The sequence below is a fragment of the Cloeon dipterum genome, chromosome X (assembly GCF_949628265.1).
Source record: "Cloeon dipterum chromosome X, ieCloDipt1.1, whole genome shotgun sequence".
In the NCBI taxonomy this organism is placed as follows: Eukaryota; Metazoa; Arthropoda; class Insecta; order Ephemeroptera; family Baetidae; genus Cloeon; species Cloeon dipterum.
The window spans coordinates 16,411,050-16,432,399 of NC_088790.1; the positions used below are offsets into that span (position 1 = coordinate 16,411,050).

At 46.1% G+C, this 21,350-nt stretch overlaps 2 protein-coding genes across 18 annotated transcripts in view; both read right to left on the reverse strand.

Moving 5' to 3' along the window:
- Ank2 (Ankyrin 2) overlaps window positions 1-21,350 on the reverse strand; it is a 114,946-nt gene that overhangs the window by 24,167 nt on the left and 69,429 nt on the right. The window lies entirely within an intron of this gene.
- Window positions 1-21,350, reverse strand: part of LOC135945086 (microtubule-associated protein futsch-like) — a 40,841-nt gene that overhangs the window by 7,707 nt on the left and 11,784 nt on the right. The window contains exons 7-23 of the mRNA XM_065492498.1: window positions 20,342-20,617; window positions 18,188-18,463; window positions 17,717-17,968; window positions 16,682-17,254; window positions 16,040-16,315; window positions 15,569-15,820; window positions 14,534-15,106; window positions 13,820-14,392; window positions 10,292-10,792; window positions 9,101-9,352; window positions 8,132-8,632; window positions 5,252-5,752; window positions 4,061-4,312; window positions 3,020-3,592; window positions 1,907-2,158; window positions 1,187-1,438; window positions 467-718 (exon numbers count right to left, since the gene is read on the reverse strand). Coding sequence (XP_065348570.1) covers window positions 467-718; window positions 1,187-1,438; window positions 1,907-2,158; window positions 3,020-3,592; window positions 4,061-4,312; window positions 5,252-5,752; window positions 8,132-8,632; window positions 9,101-9,352; window positions 10,292-10,792; window positions 13,820-14,392; window positions 14,534-15,106; window positions 15,569-15,820; window positions 16,040-16,315; window positions 16,682-17,254; window positions 17,717-17,968; window positions 18,188-18,463; window positions 20,342-20,617 — 6,387 coding nt within the window. The remainder of the gene's footprint in view (window positions 1-466; window positions 719-1,186; window positions 1,439-1,906; window positions 2,159-3,019; window positions 3,593-4,060; window positions 4,313-5,251; window positions 5,753-8,131; window positions 8,633-9,100; window positions 9,353-10,291; window positions 10,793-13,819; window positions 14,393-14,533; window positions 15,107-15,568; window positions 15,821-16,039; window positions 16,316-16,681; window positions 17,255-17,716; window positions 17,969-18,187; window positions 18,464-20,341; window positions 20,618-21,350) is intronic.

Here is a 21,350-nt window from a genome sequence, read left to right on the forward strand (position 1 = left end):
GCTGATCGTCACTTGCAATTGCAATCAAGTTTTCGTCTTGCACAGCTTCAGTTTCACTCTCGCTTACAGTCAATTCTGATTGAGTCGTTTCTTTGACAATTTCTGGTTCTTGAGGTTCGATTCCAGAAACCTCTGGAGCAAGAACGGTCGTATCTGCGATGGAAATAGCTTCCGTTTCCTTTTCAGTGTCAGTGGAGACCGATTTTTCGGCCTGAACGTCTTTGGTTTCTGTAATTGTTAGTGGTTTTGAATCGGAATCTTGCAGAGTAATCTCTGGCTCGAGAGTTTGATCTGTTTGCGTTTCTGGAGTCTGCACCAGTTCGTCTGATTTGACTCCATCAGCTGGAATTGACTCAGATTGAACTGTGATCTGCTCCACAATTTGTTCCTCTGACGCTTCAACAACGTGTGGAACTGCAATCGGAGTTTCCGTTTCTTCCTCCGGACTAATTGGCTTGCTATCCACGTGTGCTGGTTCTTTGGTGTCAGTTTCCTGGATTTCCAAGGAAGCAGGCTCGTCAGTTTTGATCACTGAGACGGTCGATTCTTCCTCCTGAGTCTCGGTCTCGACCGCAGTTTCAAGTACTTCTTCTTCCTGGATTTCTAGCACTTGTTCTGGTTTCGATAAGGTTTCAAGCTCAGTGTCGGCCTTGTCTGACAGTTCTGGTTCGGACGCTTGCTCTGCTTGTTTGACAGCGTCGTCATCCAAAGACGGAGTCTGCTGATCGTCACTTGCAATTGCAATCAAGTTTTCGTCTTGCACAGCTTCAGTTTCACTCTCGCTTACAGTCAATTCTGATTGAGTCGTTTCTTTGACAATTTCTGGTTCTTGAGGTTCGATTCCAGAAACCTCTGGAGCAAGAACGGTCGTATCTGCGATGGAAATAGCTTCCGTTTCCTTTTCAGTGTCAGTGGAGACCGATTTTTCGGCCTGAACGTCTTTGGTTTCTGTGATTGTTAGTGGTTTTGAATCGGAATCTTGCAGAGTAATTTCTGGCTCGAGAGTTTGATCTGTTTGCGTTTCTGGAGTCTGCTCCAGTTCGTCTGATTTGACTCCATCAGCTGGAATTGACTCAGATTGAACTGTGATCTGCTCCACAATTTGTTCCTCTGACGCTTCAACAACGTGTGGAACTGCAATCGGAGTTTCCGTTTCTTCCTCCGGACTAATTGGCTTGCTATCCACGTTTGCTGGTTCTTTGGTGTCAGTTTCCTGGATTTCCAAGGAAGCAGGCTCGTCATTTTTGATCACTGAGACGGTCGATTCTTCGTCCTGAGTCTCGGTCTCGACCGCAGTTTCAAGCACTTCTTCTTCCTGGATTTCTGGCACTTGTTCTGGTTTCGATAAGGTTTCAAGCTCAGTGTCGGCCTTGTCTGACATTTCTGGTTCGGACGCTTGCTCTGCTTGTTTGACAGCGTCGTCATCCAAAGACGGAGTCTGCTGATCGTCACTTGCAATTGCAATCAAGTTTTCGTCTTGCACAGCTTCAGTTTCACTCTCGCTTACGGTCAATTCTGATTGAGTCGTTTCTTTGACAATTTCTGGTTCTTGAGGTTCGATTCCAGAAACCTCTGGAGCAAGAACGGTCGTATCTGCGATGGAAATAGCTTCCGTTTCCTTTTCAGTGTCAGTGGAGACCGATTTTTCGGCCTGAACGTCTTTGGTTTCTGTAATTGTTAGTGGTTTTGAATCGGAATCTTGCAGAGTAATTTCTGGCTCGAGAGTTTGATCTGTTTGCGTTTCTGGAGTCTGCTCCAGTTCGTCTGATTTGACTCCATCAGCTGGAATTGACTCAGATTGAACTGTGATCTGCTCCACAATTTGTTCCTCTGACGCTTCAACAACGTGTGGAACTGCAATCGGAGTTTCCGTTTCTTCCTCCGGACTAATTGGCTTGCTATCCACGTTTGCTGGTTCTTTGGTGTCAGTTTCCTGGATTTCCAAGGAAGCAGGCTCGTCATTTTTGATCACTGAGACGGTCGATTCTTCGTCCTGAGTCTCGGTCTCGACCGCAGTTTCAAGTACTTCTTCTTCCTGGATTTCTGGCACTTGTTCTGGTTTCGATAAGGTTTCAAGCTCAGTGTCGGCCTTGTCTGACATTTCTGGTTCGGACGCTTGCTCTGCTTGTTTGACAGCGTCGTCATCCAAAGACGGAGTCTGCTGATTGACACTTGCAATTGCAATCAAGTTTTCGTCTTGCACAGCTTCAGTTTCACTCTCGCTTACAGTCAATTCTGATTGAGTCGTTTCTTTGACAATTTCTGGTTCTTGAGGTTCGATTCCAGAAACCTCTGGAGCAAGAACGGTCGTATCTGCGATGGAAATAGCTTCCGTTTCCTTTTCAGTGTCAGTGGAGACCGATTTTTCGGCCTGAACGTCTTTGGTTTCTGTAATTGTTAGTGGTTTTGAATCGGAATCTTGCAGAGTAATTTCTGGCTCGAGAGTTTGATCTGTATGCGTTTCTGGAGTCTGCTCCAGTTCGTCTGATTTGACTCCATCAGCTGGAATTGACTTAGATTGAACTGTGATCTGCTCCACAATTTGTTCCTCTGACGCTTCAACAACGTGTGGAACTGCAATCGGAGTTTCCGTTTCTTCCTCCGGACTAATTGGCTTGCTATCCACGTGTGCTGGTTCTTTGGTGTCAGTTTCCAGAATTTCCAAGGAAGCAGGCTCGTCAGTTTTGATCACTGAGACGGTCGATACTTCGTCCTGAGTCTCGGTCTCGACCGCAGTTTCAAGTACTTCTTCTTCCTGGATTTCTGGCACTTGTTCTGGTTTCGATAAGGTTTCAAGCTCAGTGTCGGCCTTGTCTGACAGTTCTGGTTCGGACGCTTGCTCTGCTTGTTTGACAGCGTCGTCATCCATAGACGGAGTCTGCTGATCGACAATTGCAATCAAGTTTTCGTCTTGCACAGCTTCAGTTTCACTCTCGCTTACAGTCAATTCTGATTGAGTCGTTTCTTTGACAATTTCTGGTTCTTGAGGTTCGATTCCAGAAACCTCTGGAGCAAGAACGGTCGTATCTGCGATGGAAATAGCTTCCGTTTCCTTTTCAGTGTCAGTGGAGACCGATTTTTCGGCCTGAACGTCTTTGGTTTCTGTGATTGTTAGTGGTTTTGAATCGGAATCTTGCAGAGTAATCTCTGGCTCGAGAGTTTGATCTGTTTGCGTTTCTGGAGTCTGCACCAGTTCGTCTGATATGACTCCATCAGCTGGAATTGACTCAGATTGAACTGTGATCTGCTCCACAATTTGTTCCTCTGACGCTTCAACAACGTGTGGAACTGCAATCGGAGTTTCCGTTTCTTCCTCCGGACTAATTGGCTTGCTATCCACGTGTGCTGGTTCTTTGGTGTCAGTTTCCTGGATTTCCAAGGAAGCAGGCTCGTCAGTTTTGATCACTGAGACGGTCGATACTTCGTCCTGAGTCTCGGTCTCGACCGCAGTTTCAAGTACTTCTTCTTCCTGGATTTCTGGCACCTGTTCTGGTTTCGATAAGGTTTCAAGCTCAGTGTCGGCCTTGTCTGACAGTTCTGGTTCGGACGCTTGCTCTGCTTGTTTGACAGCGTCGTCATCCAAAGACGGAGTCTGCTGATCGTCACTTGCAATTGCAATCAAGTTTTCGTCTTGCACAGCTTCAGTTTCACTCTCGCTTACAGTCAATTCTGATTGAGTCGTTTCTTTGACAATTTCTGGTTCTTGAGGTTCGATTCCAGAAACCTCTGGAGCAAGAACGGTCGTATCTGCGATGGAAATAGCTTCCGTTTCCTTTTCAGTGTCAGTGGAGACCGATTTTTCGGCCTGAACGTCTTTGGTTTCTGTAATTGTTAGTGGTTTTGAATCGGAATCTTGCAGAGTAATTTCTGGCTCGAGAGTTTGATCTGTTTGCGTTTCTGGAGTCTGCTCCAGTTCGTCTGATTTGACTCCATCAGCTGGAATTGACTCAGATTGAACTGTGATCTGCTCCACAATTTGTTCCTCTGACGCTTCAACAACGTGTGGAACTGCAATCGGAGTTTCCGTTTCTTCCTCCGGACTAATTGGCTTGCTATCCACGTTTGCTGGTTCTTTGGTGTCAGTTTCCTGGATTTCCAAGGAAGCAGGCTCGTCATTTTTGATCACTGAGACGGTCGATTCTTCGTCCTGAGTCTCGGTCTCGACCGCAGTTTCAAGCACTTCTTCTTCCTGGATTTCTGGCACTTGTTCTGGTTTCGATAAGGTTTCAAGCTCAGTGTCGGCCTTGTCTGACATTTCTGGTTCGGACGCTTGCTCTGCTTGTTTGACAGCGTCGTCATCCAAAGACGGAGTCTGCTGATTGACACTTGCAATTGCAATCAAGTTTTCGTCTTGCACAGCTTCAGTTTCACTCTCGCTTACAGTCAATTCTGATTGAGTCGTTTCTTTGACAATTTCTGGTTCTTGAGGTTCGATTCCAGAAACCTCTGGAGCAAGAACGGTCGTATCTGCGATGGAAATAGCTTCCGTTTCCTTTTCAGTGTCAGTGGAGACCGATTTTTCGGCCTGAACGTCTTTGGTTTCTGTAATTGTTAGTGGTTTTGAATCGGAATCTTGCAGAGTAATTTCTGGCTCGAGAGTTTGATCTGTATGCGTTTCTGGAGTCTGCTCCAGTTCGTCTGATTTGACTCCATCAGGTGGAATTGACTCAGATTGAACTGTGATCTGCTCCACAATTTGTTCCTCTGACGCTTCAACAACGTGTGGAACTGCAATCGGAGTTTCCGTTTCTTCCTCCGGACTAATTGGCTTGCTATCCACGTGTGCTGGTTCTTTGGTGTCAGTTTCCAGAATTTCCAAGGAAGCAGGCTCGTCAGTTTTGATCACTGAGACGGTCGATACTTCGTCCTGAGTCTCGGTCTCGACCGCAGTTTCAAGTACTTCTTCTTCCTGGATTTCTGGCACTTGTTCTGGTTTCGATAAGGTTTCAAGCTCAGTGTCGGCCTTGTCTGACAGTTCTGGTTCGGACGCTTGCTCTGCTTGTTTGACAGCGTCGTCATCCATAGACGGAGTCTGCTGATCGACACTTGCAATTGCAATCAAGTTTTCGTCTTGCACAGCTTCAGTTTCACTCTCGCTTACAGTCAATTCTGATTGAGTCGTTTCTTTGACAATTTCTGGTTCATGAGGTTCGATTCCAGAAACCTCTGGAGCAAGAACGGTCGTATCTGCGATGGAAATAGCTTCCGTTTCCTTTTCAGTGTCAGTGGAGACCGATTTTTCGGTCTTTACGTCTTTGGTTTCTGTAATTGTTAGTGGTTTTGAATCGGAATCTTGCAGAGTAATTTCTGGCTCGAGAGTTTGATCTGTTTGCGTTTCTGGAGTCTGCTCCAGTTCGTCTGATTTGACTCCATCAGCTGGAATTGACTCAGATTGAACTGTGATCTGCTCCACAATTTGTTCCTCTGACGCTTCAACAACGTGTGGAACTGCAATCGGAGTTTCCGTTTCTTCCTCCGGACTAATTGGCTTGCTATCCACGTTTGCTGGTTCTTTGGTGTCAGTTTCCTGGATTTCCAAGGAAGCAGGCTCGTCATTTTTGATCACTGAGACGGTCGATTCTTCGTCCTGAGTCTCGGTCTCGACCGCAGTTTCAAGCACTTCTTCTTCCTGGATTTCTGGCACTTGTTCTGGTTTCGATAAGGTTTCAAGCTCAGTGTCGGCCTTGTCTGACATTTCTGGTTCGGACGCTTGCTCTGCTTGTTTGACAGCGTCGTCATCCAAAGACGGAGTCTGCTGATTGACACTTGCAATTGCAATCAAGTTTTCGTCTTGCACAGCTTCAGTTTCACTCTCGCTTACAGTCAATTCTGATTGAGTCGTTTCTTTGACAATTTCTGGTTCTTGAGGTTCGATTCCAGAAACCTCTGGAGCAAGAACGGTCGTATCTGCGATGGAAATAGCTTCCGTTTCCTTTTCAGTGTCAGTGGAGACCGATTTTTCGGCCTGAACGTCTTTGGTTTCTGTAATTGTTAGTGGTTTTGAATCGGAATCTTGCAGAGTAATTTCTGGCTCGAGAGTTTGATCTGTATGCGTTTCTGGAGTCTGCTCCAGTTCGTCTGATTTGACTCCATCAGCTGGAATTGACTTAGATTGAACTGTGATCTGCTCCACAATTTGTTCCTCTGACGCTTCAACAACGTGTGGAACTGCAATCGGAGTTTCCGTTTCTTCCTCCGGACTAATTGGCTTGCTATCCACGTGTGCTGGTTCTTTGGTGTCAGTTTCCAGAATTTCCAAGGAAGCAGGCTCGTCAGTTTTGATCACTGAGACGGTCGATACTTCGTCCTGAGTCTCGGTCTCGACCGCAGTTTCAAGTACTTCTTCTTCCTGGATTTCTGGCACTTGTTCTGGTTTCGATAAGGTTTCAAGCTCAGTGTCGGCCTTGTCTGACAGTTCTGGTTCGGACGCTTGCTCTGCTTGTTTGACAGCGTCGTCATCCATAGACGGAGTCTGCTGATCGACACTTGCAATTGCAATCAAGTTTTCGTCTTGCACAGCTTCAGTTTCACTCTCGCTTACAGTCAATTCTGATTGAGTCGTTTCTTTGACAATTTCTGGTTCATGAGGTTCGATTCCAGAAACCTCTGGAGCAAGAACGGTCGTATCTGCGATGGAAATAGCTTCCGTTTCCTTTTCAGTGTCAGTGGAGACCGATTTTTCGGTCTTTACGTCTTTGGTTTCTGTAATTGTTAGTGGTTTTGAATCGGAATCTTGCAGAGTAATTTCTGGCTCGAAAGTTTGATCTGTTTGCGTTTCTGGAGTCTGCTCCAGTTCGTCTGATTTGACTCCATCAGCTGGAATTGAATAAGATTGAACTGTGATCTGCTCCACAATTTGTTCCTCTGACGCTTCAACAACGTGTGGAACTGCAATCGGAGTTTCCGTTTCTTCCTCCGGACTAATTGGCTTGCTATCCACGTGTGCTGGTTCTTTGGTGTCAGTTTCCAGAATTTCCAAGGAAGCAGGCTCGTCAGTTTTGATCACTGAGACGGTCGATACTTCGTCCTGAGTCTCGGTCTCGACCGCAGTTTCAAGTACTTCTTCTTCCTGGATTTCTGGCACTTGTTCTGGTTTCGATAAGGTTTCAAGCTCAGTGTCGGCCTTGTCTGACAGTTCTGGTTCGGACGCTTGCTCTGCTTGTTTGACAGCATCGTCATCCAAAGACGGAGTCTGCTGATTGACACTTCCAATTGCAATCAAGTTTTCGTCTTGCACAGCTTCAGTTTCACTCTCGCTTACAGTCAATTCTGATTGAGTCGTTTCTTTGACAATTTCTGGTTCTTGAGGTTCGATTCCAGAAACCTCTGGAGCAAGAACGGTCGTATCTGCGATGGAAATAGCTTCCGTTTCCTTTTCAGTGTCAGTGGAGACCGATTTTTCGGCCTGAACGTCTTTGGTTTCTGTGATTGTTAGTGGTTTTGAATCGGAATCTTGCAGAGTAATTTCTGGCTCGAGAGTTTGATCTGTTTGCGTTTCTGGAGTCTGCTCCAGTTCGTCTGATTTGACTCCATCAGCTGGAATTGACTCAGATTGAACTGTGATCTGCTCCACAATTTGTTCTTCTGACGCTTCAACAACGTGTGGAACTGCAATCGGAGTTTCCGTTTCTTCCTCCGGACTAATTGGCTTGCTATCCACGTGTGCTGGTTCTTTGGTGTCAGTTTCCAGAATTTCCAAGGAAGCAGGCTCGTCAGTTTTGATCACTGAGACGGTCGATACTTCGTCCTGAGTCTCGGTCTCGACCGCAGTTTCAAGTACTTCTTCTTCCTGGATTTCTGGCACTTGTTCTGGTTTCGATAAGGTTTCAAGCTCAGTGTCGGCCTTGTCTGACAGTTCTGGTTCGGACGCTTGCTCTGCTTGTTTGACAGCGTCGTCATCCATAGACGGAGTCTGCTGATCGACACTTGCAATTGCAATCAAGTTTTCGTCTTGCACAGCTTCAGTTTCACTCTCGCTTACAGTCAATTCTGATTGAGTCGTTTCTTTGACAATTTCTGGTTCATGAGGTTCGATTCCAGAAACCTCTGGAGCAAGAACGGTCGTATCTGCGATGGAAATAGCTTCCGTTTCCTTTTCAGTGTCAGTGGAGACCGATTTTTCGGTCTTTACGTCTTTGGTTTCTGTAATTGTTAGTGGTTTTGAATCGGAATCTTGCAGAGTAATTTCTGGCTCGAAAGTTTGATCTGTTTGCGTTTCTGGAGTCTGCTCCAGTTCGTCTGATTTGACTCCATCAGCTGGAATTGAATAAGATTGAACTGTGATCTGCTCCACAATTTGTTCCTCTGACGCTTCAACAACGTGTGGAACTGCAATCGGAGTTTCCGTTTCTTCCTCCGGACTAATTGGCTTGCTATCCACGTGTGCTGGTTCTTTGGTGTCAGTTTCCTGGATTTCCAAGGAAGCAGGCTCGTCAGTTTTGATCACTGAGACGGTCGATACTTCGTCCTGAGTCTCGGTCTCGACCGCAGTTTCAAGTACTTCTTCTTCCTGGATTTCTGGCACCTGTTCTGGTTTCGATAAGGTTTCAAGCTCAGTGTCGGCCTTGTCTGACAGTTCTGGTTCGGACGCTTGCTCTGCTTGTTTGACAGCGTCGTCATCCAAAGACGGAGTCTGCTGATCGTCACTTGCAATTGCAATCAAGTTTTCGTCTTGCACAGCTTCAGTTTCACTCTCGCTTACAGTCAATTCTGATTGAGTCGTTTCTTTGACAATTTCTGGTTCTTGAGGTTCGATTCCAGAAACCTCTGGAGCAAGAACGGTCGTATCTGCGATGGAAATAGCTTCCGTTTCCTTTTCAGTGTCAGTGGAGACCGATTTTTCGGCCTGAACGTCTTTGGTTTCTGTAATTGTTAGTGGTTTTGAATCGGAATCTTGCAGAGTAATTTCTGGCTCGAGAGTTTGATCTGTTTGCGTTTCTGGAGTCTGCTCCAGTTCGTCTGATTTGACTCCATCAGCTGGAATTGACTCAGATTGAACTGTGATCTGCTCCACAATTTGTTCCTCTGACGCTTCAACAACGTGTGGAACTGCAATCGGAGTTTCCGTTTCTTCCTCCGGACTAATTGGCTTGCTATCCACGTTTGCTGGTTCTTTGGTGTCAGTTTCCTGGATTTCCAAGGAAGCAGGCTCGTCATTTTTGATCACTGAGACGGTCGATTCTTCGTCCTGAGTCTCGGTCTCGACCGCAGTTTCAAGCACTTCTTCTTCCTGGATTTCTGGCACTTGTTCTGGTTTCGATAAGGTTTCAAGCTCAGTGTCGGCCTTGTCTGACATTTCTGGTTCGGACGCTTGCTCTGCTTGTTTGACAGCGTCGTCATCCAAAGACGGAGTCTGCTGATTGACACTTGCAATTGCAATCAAGTTTTCGTCTTGCACAGCTTCAGTTTCACTCTCGCTTACAGTCAATTCTGATTGAGTCGTTTCTTTGACAATTTCTGGTTCTTGAGGTTCGATTCCAGAAACCTCTGGAGCAAGAACGGTCGTATCTGCGATGGAAATAGCTTCCGTTTCCTTTTCAGTGTCAGTGGAGACCGATTTTTCGGCCTGAACGTCTTTGGTTTCTGTAATTGTTAGTGGTTTTGAATCGGAATCTTGCAGAGTAATTTCTGGCTCGAGAGTTTGATCTGTATGCGTTTCTGGAGTCTGCTCCAGTTCGTCTGATTTGACTCCATCAGGTGGAATTGACTTAGATTGAACTGTGATCTGCTCCACAATTTGTTCCTCTGACGCTTCAACAACGTGTGGAACTGCAATCGGAGTTTCCGTTTCTTCCTCCGGACTAATTGGCTTGCTATCCACGTGTGCTGGTTCTTTGGTGTCAGTTTCCAGAATTTCCAAGGAAGCAGGCTCGTCAGTTTTGATCACTGAGACGGTCGATACTTCGTCCTGAGTCTCGGTCTCGACCGCAGTTTCAAGTACTTCTTCTTCCTGGATTTCTGGCACTTGTTCTGGTTTCGATAAGGTTTCAAGCTCAGTGTCGGCCTTGTCTGACAGTTCTGGTTCGGACGCTTGCTCTGCTTGTTTGACAGCGTCGTCATCCATAGACGGAGTCTGCTGATCGACACTTGCAATTGCAATCAAGTTTTCGTCTTGCACAGCTTCAGTTTCACTCTCGCTTACAGTCAATTCTGATTGAGTCGTTTCTTTGACAATTTCTGGTTCATGAGGTTCGATTCCAGAAACCTCTGGAGCAAGAACGGTCGTATCTGCGATGGAAATAGCTTCCGTTTCCTTTTCAGTGTCAGTGGAGACCGATTTTTCGGTCTTTACGTCTTTGGTTTCTGTAATTGTTAGTGGTTTTGAATCGGAATCTTGCAGAGTAATTTCTGGCTCGAGAGTTTGATCTGTTTGCGTTTCTGGAGTCTGCTCCAGTTCGTCTGATTTGACTCCATCAGCTGGAATTGACTCAGATTGAACTGTGATCTGCTCCACAATTTGTTCCTCTGACGCTTCAACAACGTGTGGAACTGCAATCGGAGTTTCCGTTTCTTCCTCCGGACTAATTGGCTTGCTATCCACGTTTGCTGGTTCTTTGGTGTCAGTTTCCTGGATTTCCAAGGAAGCAGGCTCGTCATTTTTGATCACTGAGACGGTCGATTCTTCGTCCTGAGTCTCGGTCTCGACCGCAGTTTCAAGCACTTCTTCTTCCTGGATTTCTGGCACTTGTTCTGGTTTCGATAAGGTTTCAAGCTCAGTGTCGGCCTTGTCTGACATTTCTGGTTCGGACGCTTGCTCTGCTTGTTTGACAGCGTCGTCATCCAAAGACGGAGTCTGCTGATTGACACTTGCAATTGCAATCAAGTTTTCGTCTTGCACAGCTTCAGTTTCACTCTCGCTTACAGTCAATTCTGATTGAGTCGTTTCTTTGACAATTTCTGGTTCTTGAGGTTCGATTCCAGAAACCTCTGGAGCAAGAACGGTCGTATCTGCGATGGAAATAGCTTCCGTTTCCTTTTCAGTGTCAGTGGAGACCGATTTTTCGGCCTGAACGTCTTTGGTTTCTGTGATTGTTAGTGGTTTTGAATCGGAATCTTGCAGAGTAATTTCTGGCTCGAGAGTTTGATCTGTTTGCGTTTCTGGAGTCTGCTCCAGTTCGTCTGATTTGACTCCATCAGCTGGACTTGACTCAGATTGAACTGTGATCTGCTCCACAATTTGTTCTTCTGACGCTTCAACAACGTGTGGAACTGCAATCGGAGTTTCCGTTTCTTCCTCCGGACTAATTGGCTTGCTATCCACGTGTGCTGGTTCTTTGGTGTCAGTTTCCAGAATTTCCAAGGAAGCAGGCTCGTCAGTTTTGATCACTGAGACGGTCGATACTTCGTCCTGAGTCTCGGTCTCGACCGCAGTTTCAAGTACTTCTTCTTCCTGGATTTCTGGCACTTGTTCTGGTTTCGATAAGGTTTCAAGCTCAGTGTCGGCCTTGTCTGACAGTTCTGGTTCGGACGCTTGCTCTGCTTGTTTGACAGCGTCGTCATCCATAGACGGAGTCTGCTGATCGACACTTGCAATTGCAATCAAGTTTTCGTCTTGCACAGCTTCAGTTTCACTCTCGCTTACAGTCAATTCTGATTGAGTCGTTTCTTTGACAATTTCTGGTTCATGAGGTTCGATTCCAGAAACCTCTGGAGCAAGAACGGTCGTATCTGCGATGGAAATAGCTTCCGTTTCCTTTTCAGTGTCAGTGGAGACCGATTTTTCGGTCTTTACGTCTTTGGTTTCTGTAATTGTTAGTGGTTTTGAATCGGAATCTTGCAGAGTAATTTCTGGCTCGAAAGTTTGATCTGTTTGCGTTTCTGGAGTCTGCTCCAGTTCGTCTGATTTGACTCCATCAGCTGGAATTGAATAAGATTGAACTGTGATCTGCTCCACAATTTGTTCCTCTGACGCTTCAACAACGTGTGGAACTGCAATCGGAGTTTCCGTTTCTTCCTCCGGACTAATTGGCTTGCTATCCACGTGTGCTGGTTCTTTGGTGTCAGTTTCCAGAATTTCCAAGGAAGCAGGCTCGTCAGTTTTGATCACTGAGACGGTCGATACTTCGTCCTGAGTCTCGGTCTCGACCGCAGTTTCAAGTACTTCTTCTTCCTGGATTTCTGGCACTTGTTCTGGTTTCGATAAGGTTTCAAGCTCAGTGTCGGCCTTGTCTGACAGTTCTGGTTCGGACGCTTGCTCTGCTTGTTTGACAGCATCGTCATCCAAAGACGGAGTCTGCTGATTGACACTTCCAATTGCAATCAAGTTTTCGTCTTGCACAGCTTCAGTTTCACTCTCGCTTACAGTCAATTCTGATTGAGTCGTTTCTTTGACAATTTCTGGTTCTTGAGGTTCGATTCCAGAAACCTCTGGAGCAAGAACGGTCGTATCTGCGATGGAAATAGCTTCCGTTTCCTTTTCAGTGTCAGTGGAGACCGATTTTTCGGCCTGAACGTCTTTGGTTTCTGTGATTGTTAGTGGTTTTGAATCGGAATCTTGCAGAGTAATTTCTGGCTCGAGAGTTTGATCTGTTTGCGTTTCTGGAGTCTGCTCCAGTTCGTCTGATTTGACTCCATCAGCTGGAATTGACTCAGATTGAACTGTGATCTGCTCCACAATTTGTTCTTCTGACGCTTCAACAACGTGTGGAACTGCAATCGGAGTTTCCGTTTCTTCCTCCGGACTAATTGGCTTGCTATCCACGTGTGCTGGTTCTTTGGTGTCAGTTTCCAGAATTTCCAAGGAAGCAGGCTCGTCAGTTTTGATCACTGAGACGGTCGATACTTCGTCCTGAGTCTCGGTCTCGACCGCAGTTTCAAGTACTTCTTCTTCCTGGATTTCTGGCACTTGTTCTGGTTTCGATAAGGTTTCAAGCTCAGTGTCGGCCTTGTCTGACAGTTCTGGTTCGGACGCTTGCTCTGCTTGTTTGACAGCGTCGTCATCCATAGACGGAGTCTGCTGATCGACACTTGCAATTGCAATCAAGTTTTCGTCTTGCACAGCTTCAGTTTCACTCTCGCTTACAGTCAATTCTGATTGAGTCGTTTCTTTGACAATTTCTGGTTCATGAGGTTCGATTCCAGAAACCTCTGGAGCAAGAACGGTCGTATCTGCGATGGAAATAGCTTCCGTTTCCTTTTCAGTGTCAGTGGAGACCGATTTTTCGGTCTTTACGTCTTTGGTTTCTGTAATTGTTAGTGGTTTTGAATCGGAATCTTGCAGAGTAATTTCTGGCTCGAAAGTTTGATCTGTTTGCGTTTCTGGAGTCTGCTCCAGTTCGTCTGATTTGACTCCATCAGCTGGAATTGAATAAGATTGAACTGTGATCTGCTCCACAATTTGTTCCTCTGACGCTTCAACAACGTGTGGAACTGCAATCGGAGTTTCCGTTTCTTCCTCCGGACTAATTGGCTTGCTATCCACGTGTGCTGGTTCTTTGGTGTCAGTTTCCAGAATTTCCAAGGAAGCAGGCTCGTCAGTTTTGATCACTGAGACGGTCGATACTTCGTCCTGAGTCTCGGTCTCGACCGCAGTTTCAAGTACTTCTTCTTCCTGGATTTCTGGCACTTGTTCTGGTTTCGATAAGGTTTCAAGCTCAGTGTCGGCCTTGTCTGACAGTTCTGGTTCGGACGCTTGCTCTGCTTGTTTGACAGCATCGTCATCCAAAGACGGAGTCTGCTGATTGACACTTCCAATTGCAATCAAGTTTTCGTCTTGCACAGCTTCAGTTTCACTCTCGCTTACAGTCAATTCTGATTGAGTCGTTTCTTTGACAATTTCTGGTTCTTGAGGTTCGATTCCAGAAACCTCTGGAGCAAGAACGGTCGTATCTGCGATGGAAATAGCTTCCGTTTCCTTTTCAGTGTCAGTGGAGACCGATTTTTCGGCCTGAACGTCTTTGGTTTCTGTAATTGTTGGTGGTTTTGAATCGGAATCTTGCAGAGTAATTTCTGGCTCGAGAGTTTGATCTGTTTTCGTTTCTGGAGTCTGCACCTGTTCGTCTGATTTGACTCCATCAGCTGGAATTGACTCAGATTGAAGTGTGATCTGCTCCACAATTTGTTCCTCTGACGCTTCAACAACGTGTGGAACTGCAATCGGAGTTGCCGTTTCTTCCTCCGGATTTATTGGCTTGCTATCCACGTGTGCTGGTTCTTTGGTGTCAGTTTCCTGGATTTCCAAGGAAGCAGGCTCGTCAGTTTTGATCACTGAGACGGTCGATTCTTCGTACTGAGTCTCGGTCTCGACCGCAGTTTCAAGTACTTCTTCTTCCCGGATTTCTGGCACTTGTTCTGGTTTCGATAAGGTTTCAAGCTCAGTGTCGGCCTTGTCTGACAGTTCTGGTTCGGACGCTTGCTCTGCTTGTTTGACAGCGTCGTCATCCAAAGACGGAGTCTGCTGATCGACAATTGCAATCAAGTTTTCGTCTTGCACAGCTTCAGTTTCACTCTCGCTTACAGTCAATTCTGATTGAGTCGTTTCTTTGACAATTTCTGGTTCTTGAGGTTCGATTCCAGAAACTTCTGGAGCAAGAACGGTCGTATCTGCGATGGAAATAGCTTCCGTTTCCTTTTCAGTGTCAGTGGAGACCGATTTTTCGGCCTGAACGTCTTTGGTTTCTGTAATTGTTAGTGGTTTTGAATCGGAATCTTGCAGAGTAATCTCTGGCTCGAGAGTTTGATCTGTTTGCGTTTCTGGAGTCTGCACTAGTTCGTCTGATTTGACTCCATCAGCTGGAATTGACTCAGATTGAACTGTGATCTGCTCCACAATTTGTTCCTCTGACGCTTCAACAACGTGTGGAACTGCAATCGGAGTTTCCGTTTCTTCCTCCGGACTAATTGGCTTGCTATCCACGTGTGCTGGTTCTTTGGTGTCAGTTTCCAGAATTTCCAAGGAAGCAGGCTCGTCAGTTTTGATCACTGAGACGGTCGATTCTTCGTCCTGAGTCTCGGTCTCGACCGCAGTTTCAAGTACTTCTTCTTCCTGGATTTCTGGCACTTGTTCTGGTTTCGATAAGGTTTCAAGCTCAGTGTTGGCCTTGTCTGACAGTTCTGGTTCGGACGCTTGCTCTGCTTGTTTGACAGCGTCGTCATCCATAGACGGAGTCTGCTGATCGACAATTGCAATCAAGTTTTCGTCTTGCACAGCTTCAGTTTCACTCTCGCTTACAGTCAATTCTGATTGAGTCGTTTCTTTGACAATTTCTGGTTCTTGAGGTTCGATTCCAGAAACCTCTGGAGCAAGAACGGTCGTATCTGCGATGGAAATAGCTTCCGTTTCCTTTTCAGTGTCAGTGGAGACCGATTTTTCGGCCTGAACGTCTTTGGTTTCTGTAATTGTTAGTGGTTTTGAATCGGAATCTTGCAGAGTAATTTCTGGCTCGAGAGTTTGATCTGTTTGCGTTTCTGGAGTCTGCTCCAGTTCGTCTGATTTGACTCCATCAGCTGGAATTGACTCAGATTGAACTGTGATCTGCTCCACAATTTGTTCCTCTGACGCTTCAACAACGTGTGGAACTGCAATCGGAGTTTCCGTTTCTTCCTCCGGACTAATTGGCTTGCTATCCACGTGTGCTGGTTCTTTGGTGTCAGTTTCCTGGATTTCCAAGGAAGCAGGCTCGTCATTTTTGATCACTGAGACGGTTGATTCTTCGTCCTGAGTCTCGGTCTCGACCGCAGTTTCAAGTACTTCTTCTTCCTGGATTTCTGGCACTTGTTCTCGTTTCGATAAGGTTTCAAACTCAGTGTCGGCCTTGTCTGACAGTTCTGGTTCGGACGCTTGCTCTGCTTGTTTGACAGCGTCGTCATCCATAGACGGAGTCTGCTGATCGACACTTGCAATTGCAATCAAGTTTTCGTCTTGCACAGCTTCATTTTCACTCTCGCTTACAGTCAATTCTGATTGAGTCGTTTCTTTGACAATTTCTGGTTCTTGAGGTTCGATTCCAGAAACCTCTGGAGCAAGAACGGTCGTATCTGCGATGGAAATAGCTTCCGTTTCCTTTTCAGTGTCAGTGGAGACCGATTTTTCGGCTTTTACGTCTTTGGTTTCTGTAATTGTTAGTGGTTTTGAATCGGAATCTTGCAGAGTAATTTCTGGCTCGAGAGTTTGATCTGTTTGCGTTTCTGGAGTCTCCACCAGTTCGTCTGATTTGACTCCATCAGCTGGAATTGACTCAGATTGAACTGTGATCTGCTCCACAATTTGTTCCTCTGACGCTTCAACAACGTGTGGAACTGCAATCGGAGTTTCCGTTTCTTCCTCCGGACTAATTGGCTTGCTATCCACGTGTGCTGGTTCTTTGGTGTCAGTTTCCTGGACTTCCAAGGAAGCAGGCTCGTCAGTTTTGATCACTGAGACGGTCGATTCTTCGTCCTGAGTCTCGGTCTCGACCGCAGTTTCAAGTACTTCTTCTTCCTGGATTTCTGGCACTTGTTCTGGTTTCGATAAGGTTTCAAGCTCAGTGTCGGCCTTGTCTGACAGTTCTGGTTCGGACGCTTGCTCTGCTTGTTTGACAGCGTCGTCATCCAAAGACGGAGTCTGCTGATCGACAATTGCAATCAAGTTTTCGTCTTGCACAGCTTCAGATTCACTCTCGCTTACAGTCAATTCTGATTGAGTCGTTTCTTTGACAATTTCTGGTTCTTGAGGTTCGATTCCAGAAACTTCTGGAGCAAGAACGGTCGTATCTGCGATGGAAATAGCTTCCGTTTCCTTTTCAGTGTCAGTGGAGACCGATTTTTCGGCCTGAACGTCTTTGGTTTCTGTAATTGTTAGTGGTTTTGAATCGGAATCTTGCAGAGTAATCTCTGGCTCGAGAGTTTGATCTGTTTGCGTTTCTGGAGTCTGCACTAGTTCGTCTGATTTGACTCCATCAGCTGGAATTGACTCAGATTGAACTGTGATCTGCTCCACAATTTGTTCCTCTGACGCTTCAACAACGTGTGGAACTGCAATCGGAGTTTCCGTTTCTTCCTCCGGACTAATTGGCTTGCTATCCACGTGTGCTGGTTCTTTGGTGTCAGTTTCCAGAATTTCCAAGGAAGCAGGCTCGTCAGTTTTGATCACTGAGACGGTCGATTCTTCGTCCTGAGTCTCGGTCTCGACCGCAGTTTCAAGTACTTCTTCTTCCTGGATTTCTGGCACTTGTTCTGGTTTCGATAAGGTTTCAAGCTCAGTGTTGGCCTTGTCTGACAGTTCTGGTTCGGACGCTTGCTCTGCTTGTTTGACAGCGTCGTCATCCATAGACGGAGTCTGCTGATCGACAATTGCAATCAAGTTTTCGTCTTGCACAGCTTCAGTTTCACTCTCGCTTACAGTCAATTCTGATTGAGTCGTTTCTTTGACAATTTCTGGTTCTTGAGGTTCGATTCCAGAAACCTCTGGAGCAAGAACGGTCGTATCTGCGATGGAAATAGCTTCCGTTTCCTTTTCAGTGTCAGTGGAGACCGATTTTTCGGCCTGAACGTCTTTGGTTTCTGTAATTGTTAGTGGTTTTGAATCGGAATCTTGCAGAGTAATTTCTGGCTCGAGAGTTTGATCTGTTTGCGTTTCTGGAGTCTGCTCCAGTTCGTCTGATTTGACTCCATCAGCTGGAATTGACTCAGATTGAACTGTGATCTGCTCCACAATTTGTTCCTCTGACGCTTCAACAACGTGTGGAACTGCAATCGGAGTTTCCGTTTCTTCCTCCGGACTAATTGGCTTGCTATCCACGTGTGCTGGTTCTTTGGTGTCAGTTTCCTGGATTTCCAAGGAAGCAGGCTCGTCATTTTTGATCACTGAGACGGTTGATTCTTCGTCCTGAGTCTCGGTCTCGACCGCAGTTTCAAGTACTTCTTCTTCCTGGATTTCTGGCACTTGTTCTCGTTTCGATAAGGTTTCAAACTCAGTGTCGGCCTTGTCTGACAGTTCTGGTTCGGACGCTTGCTCTGCTTGTTTGACAGCGTCGTCATCCATAGACGGAGTCTGCTGATCGACACTTGCAATTGCAATCAAGTTTTCGTCTTGCACAGCTTCATTTTCACTCTCGCTTACAGTCAATTCTGATTGAGTCGTTTCTTTGACAATTTCTGGTTCTTGAGGTTCGATTCCAGAAACCTCTGGAGCAAGAACGGTCGTATCTGCGATGGAAATAGCTTCCGTTTCCTTTTCAGTGTCAGTGGAGACCGATTTTTCGGCCTTTACGTCTTTGGTTTCTGTAATTGTTAGTGGTTTTGAATCGGAATCTTGCAGAGTAATTTCTGGCTCGAGAGTTTGATCTGTTTGCGTTTCTGGAGTCTCCACCAGTTCGTCTGATTTGACTCCATCAGCTGGAATTGACTCAGATTGAACTGTGATCTGCTCCACAATTTGTTCCTCTGACGCTTCAACAACGTGTGGAACTGCAATCGGAGTTTCCGTTTCTTCCTCCGGACTAATTGGCTTGCTATCCACGTGTGCTGGTTCTTTGGTGTCAGTTTCCTGGACTTCCAAGGAAGCAGGCTCGTCAGTTTTGATCACTGAGACGGTCGATTCTTCGTCCTGAGTCTCGGTCTCGACCGCAGTTTCAAGTACTTCTTCTTCCTGGATTTCTGGCACTTGTTCTGGTTTCGATAAGGTTTCAAGCTCAGTGTCGGCCTTGTCTGACAGTTCTGGTTCGGACGCTTGCTCTGCTTGTTTGACAGCGTCGTCATCCATAGACGGAGTCTGCTGATCGACAATTGCAATCAAGTTTTCGTCTTGCACAGCTTCAGTTTCACTCTCGCTTACAGTCAATTCTGATTGAGTCGATTCTTTGACAATTTCTGGTTCTTGAGGTTTGATTCCAGAAACCTCTGGAGCAAGAACGGTCGTATCTGCGATGGAAATAGCTTCCGTTTCCTTTTCAGTGTCAGTGGAGACCGATTTTTCGGCCTGAACGTCTTTGGTTTCTGTAATTGTTAGTGGTTTTGAATCGGAATCTTGCAGAGTAATTTCTGGCTCGAGAGTTTGATCTGTTTGCGTTTCTGGAGTCTGCTCCAGTTCGTCTGATTTGACTCCATCAGCTGGAATTGACTCAGATTGAACTGTGATCTGCTCCACAATTTGTTCCTCTGACGCTTCAACAACGTGTGGAACTGCAATCGGAGTTTCCGTTTCTTCCTCCGGACTAATTGGCTTGCTATCCACGTGTGCTGGTTCTTTGGTGTCAGTTTCCTGGATTTCCAAGGAAGCAGGCTCGTCATTTTTGATCACTGAGACGGTCGATTCTTCGTCCTGAGTCTCGGTCTCGACCGCAGTTTCAAGTACTTCTTCTTCCTGGATTTCTGGCACTTGTTCTCGTTTCGATAAGGTTTCAAACTCAGTGTCGGCCTTGTCTGACAGTTCTGGTTCGGACGCTTGCTCTGCTTGTTTGACAGCGTCGTCATCCATAGACGGAGTCTGCTGATCGACACTTGCAATTGCAATCAAGTTTTCGTCTTGCACAGCTTCAGTTTCACTCTCGCTTACAGTCAATTCTGATTGAGTCGTTTCTTTGACAATTTCTGGTTCTTGAGGTTCGATTCCAGAAACCTCTGGAGCAAGAACGGTCGTATCTGCGATGGAAATAGCTTCCGTTTCCTTTTCAGTGTCAGTGGAGACCGATTTTTCGGCCTTTACGTCTTTGGTTTCTGTAATTGTTAGTGGTTTTGAATCGGAATCTTGCAGAGTAATTTCTGGCTCGAGAGTTTGATCTGTTTGCGTTTCTGGAGTCTGCACCAGTTCGTCTGATTTGACTCCATCAGCTGGAATTGACTCAGATTGAAGTGTGATCTGCTCCACAATTTGTTCCTCTGACGCTTCAACAACGTGTGGAACTGCAATCGGAGTTTCCGTTTCTTCCTCCGGACTAATTGGCTTGCTATCCACGTGTGCTGGTTCTTTGGTGTCAGTTTCCAGAATTTCCAAGGAAGCAGGCTCGTCAGTTTTGATCACTGAGACGGTCGATACTTCGTCCTGAGTCTCGGTCTCGACCGCAGTTTCAAGTTCTTCTTCTTCCTGGATTTCTGGCACTTGTTCTGGTTTCGATAAGGTTTCAAGCTCAGTGTCGGCCTTGTCTGACAGTTCTGATTCGGACGCTTGCTCTGCTTGTTTTACGGCGTCGTCATCCATAGACGGAGTCTGCTGATCGACACTTGCAATTGCAATCAAGTTTTCGTCTTGCACAGCTTCAGTTTCACTCTCGCTTGCAGTCAATTCTGATTGAGTCGTTTCTTTGACAATTTCTGGTTCTTGAGGTTCGATTCCAGAAACCTCTGGAGCAAGAACGGTCGTATCTGCGATGGAAATAGCTTCCGTTTCCTTTTCAGTGTCAGTGGAGACCGATTTTTCGGCCTTTACGTCTTTGGTTTCTGTAATTGTTAGTGGTTTTGAATCGGAATCTTGCAGAGTAATTTCTGGCTCGAGAGTTTGATCTGTTTGCGTTTCTGGAGTCTCCACCAGTTCGTCTGATTTGACTCCATCAGCTGGAATTGACTCAGATTGAACTGTGATCTGCTCCACAATTTGTTCCTCTGACGCTTTAACAACGTGTGGAACTGCAATCGGAGTTTCCGTTTCTTCCTCCGGACTAATTGGCTTGCTATCCACGTGTGCTGGTTCTTTGGTGTCAGTTTCCTGGACTTCCAAGGAAGCAGGCTCGTCAGTTTTGATCACTGAGACGGTCGATTCTTCGTCCTGAGTCTCGGTCTCGACCGCAGTTTCAAGTACTTCTTCTTCCTGGATTTCTGGCACTTGTTCTGGTTTCGATAAGGTTTCAAGCTCAGTGTCGGCCTTGTCTGACAGTTCTGGTTCGGACGCTTGCTCTGCTTGTTTGACAGCGTCGTCATCCATAGACGGAGTCTGCTGATCGACAATTGCAATCAAGTTTTCGTCTTGCACAGCTTCAGTTTCACTCTCGCTTACAGTCAATTCTGATTGAGTCGATTCTTTGACAATTTCTGGTTCTTGAGGTTTGATTCCAGAAACCTCTGGAGCAAGAACGGTCGTATCTGCGATGGAAATAGCTTCCGTTTCCTTTTCAGTGTCAGTGGAGACCGATTTTTCGGCCTGAACGTCTTTGGTTTCTGTAATTGTTAGTGGTTTTGAATCGGAATCTTGCAGAGTAATTTCTGGCTCGAGAGTTTGATCTGTTTGCGTTTCTGGAGTCTGCTCCAGTTCGTCTGATTTGACTCCATCAGCTGGAATTGACTCAGATTGAACTGTGATCTGCTCCACAATTTGTTCCTCTGACGCTTCAACAACGTGTGGAACTGCAATCGGAGTTTCCGTTTCTTCCTCCGGACTAATTGGCTTGCTATCCACGTGTGCTGGTTCTTTGGTGTCAGTTTCCTGGATTTCCAAGGAAGCA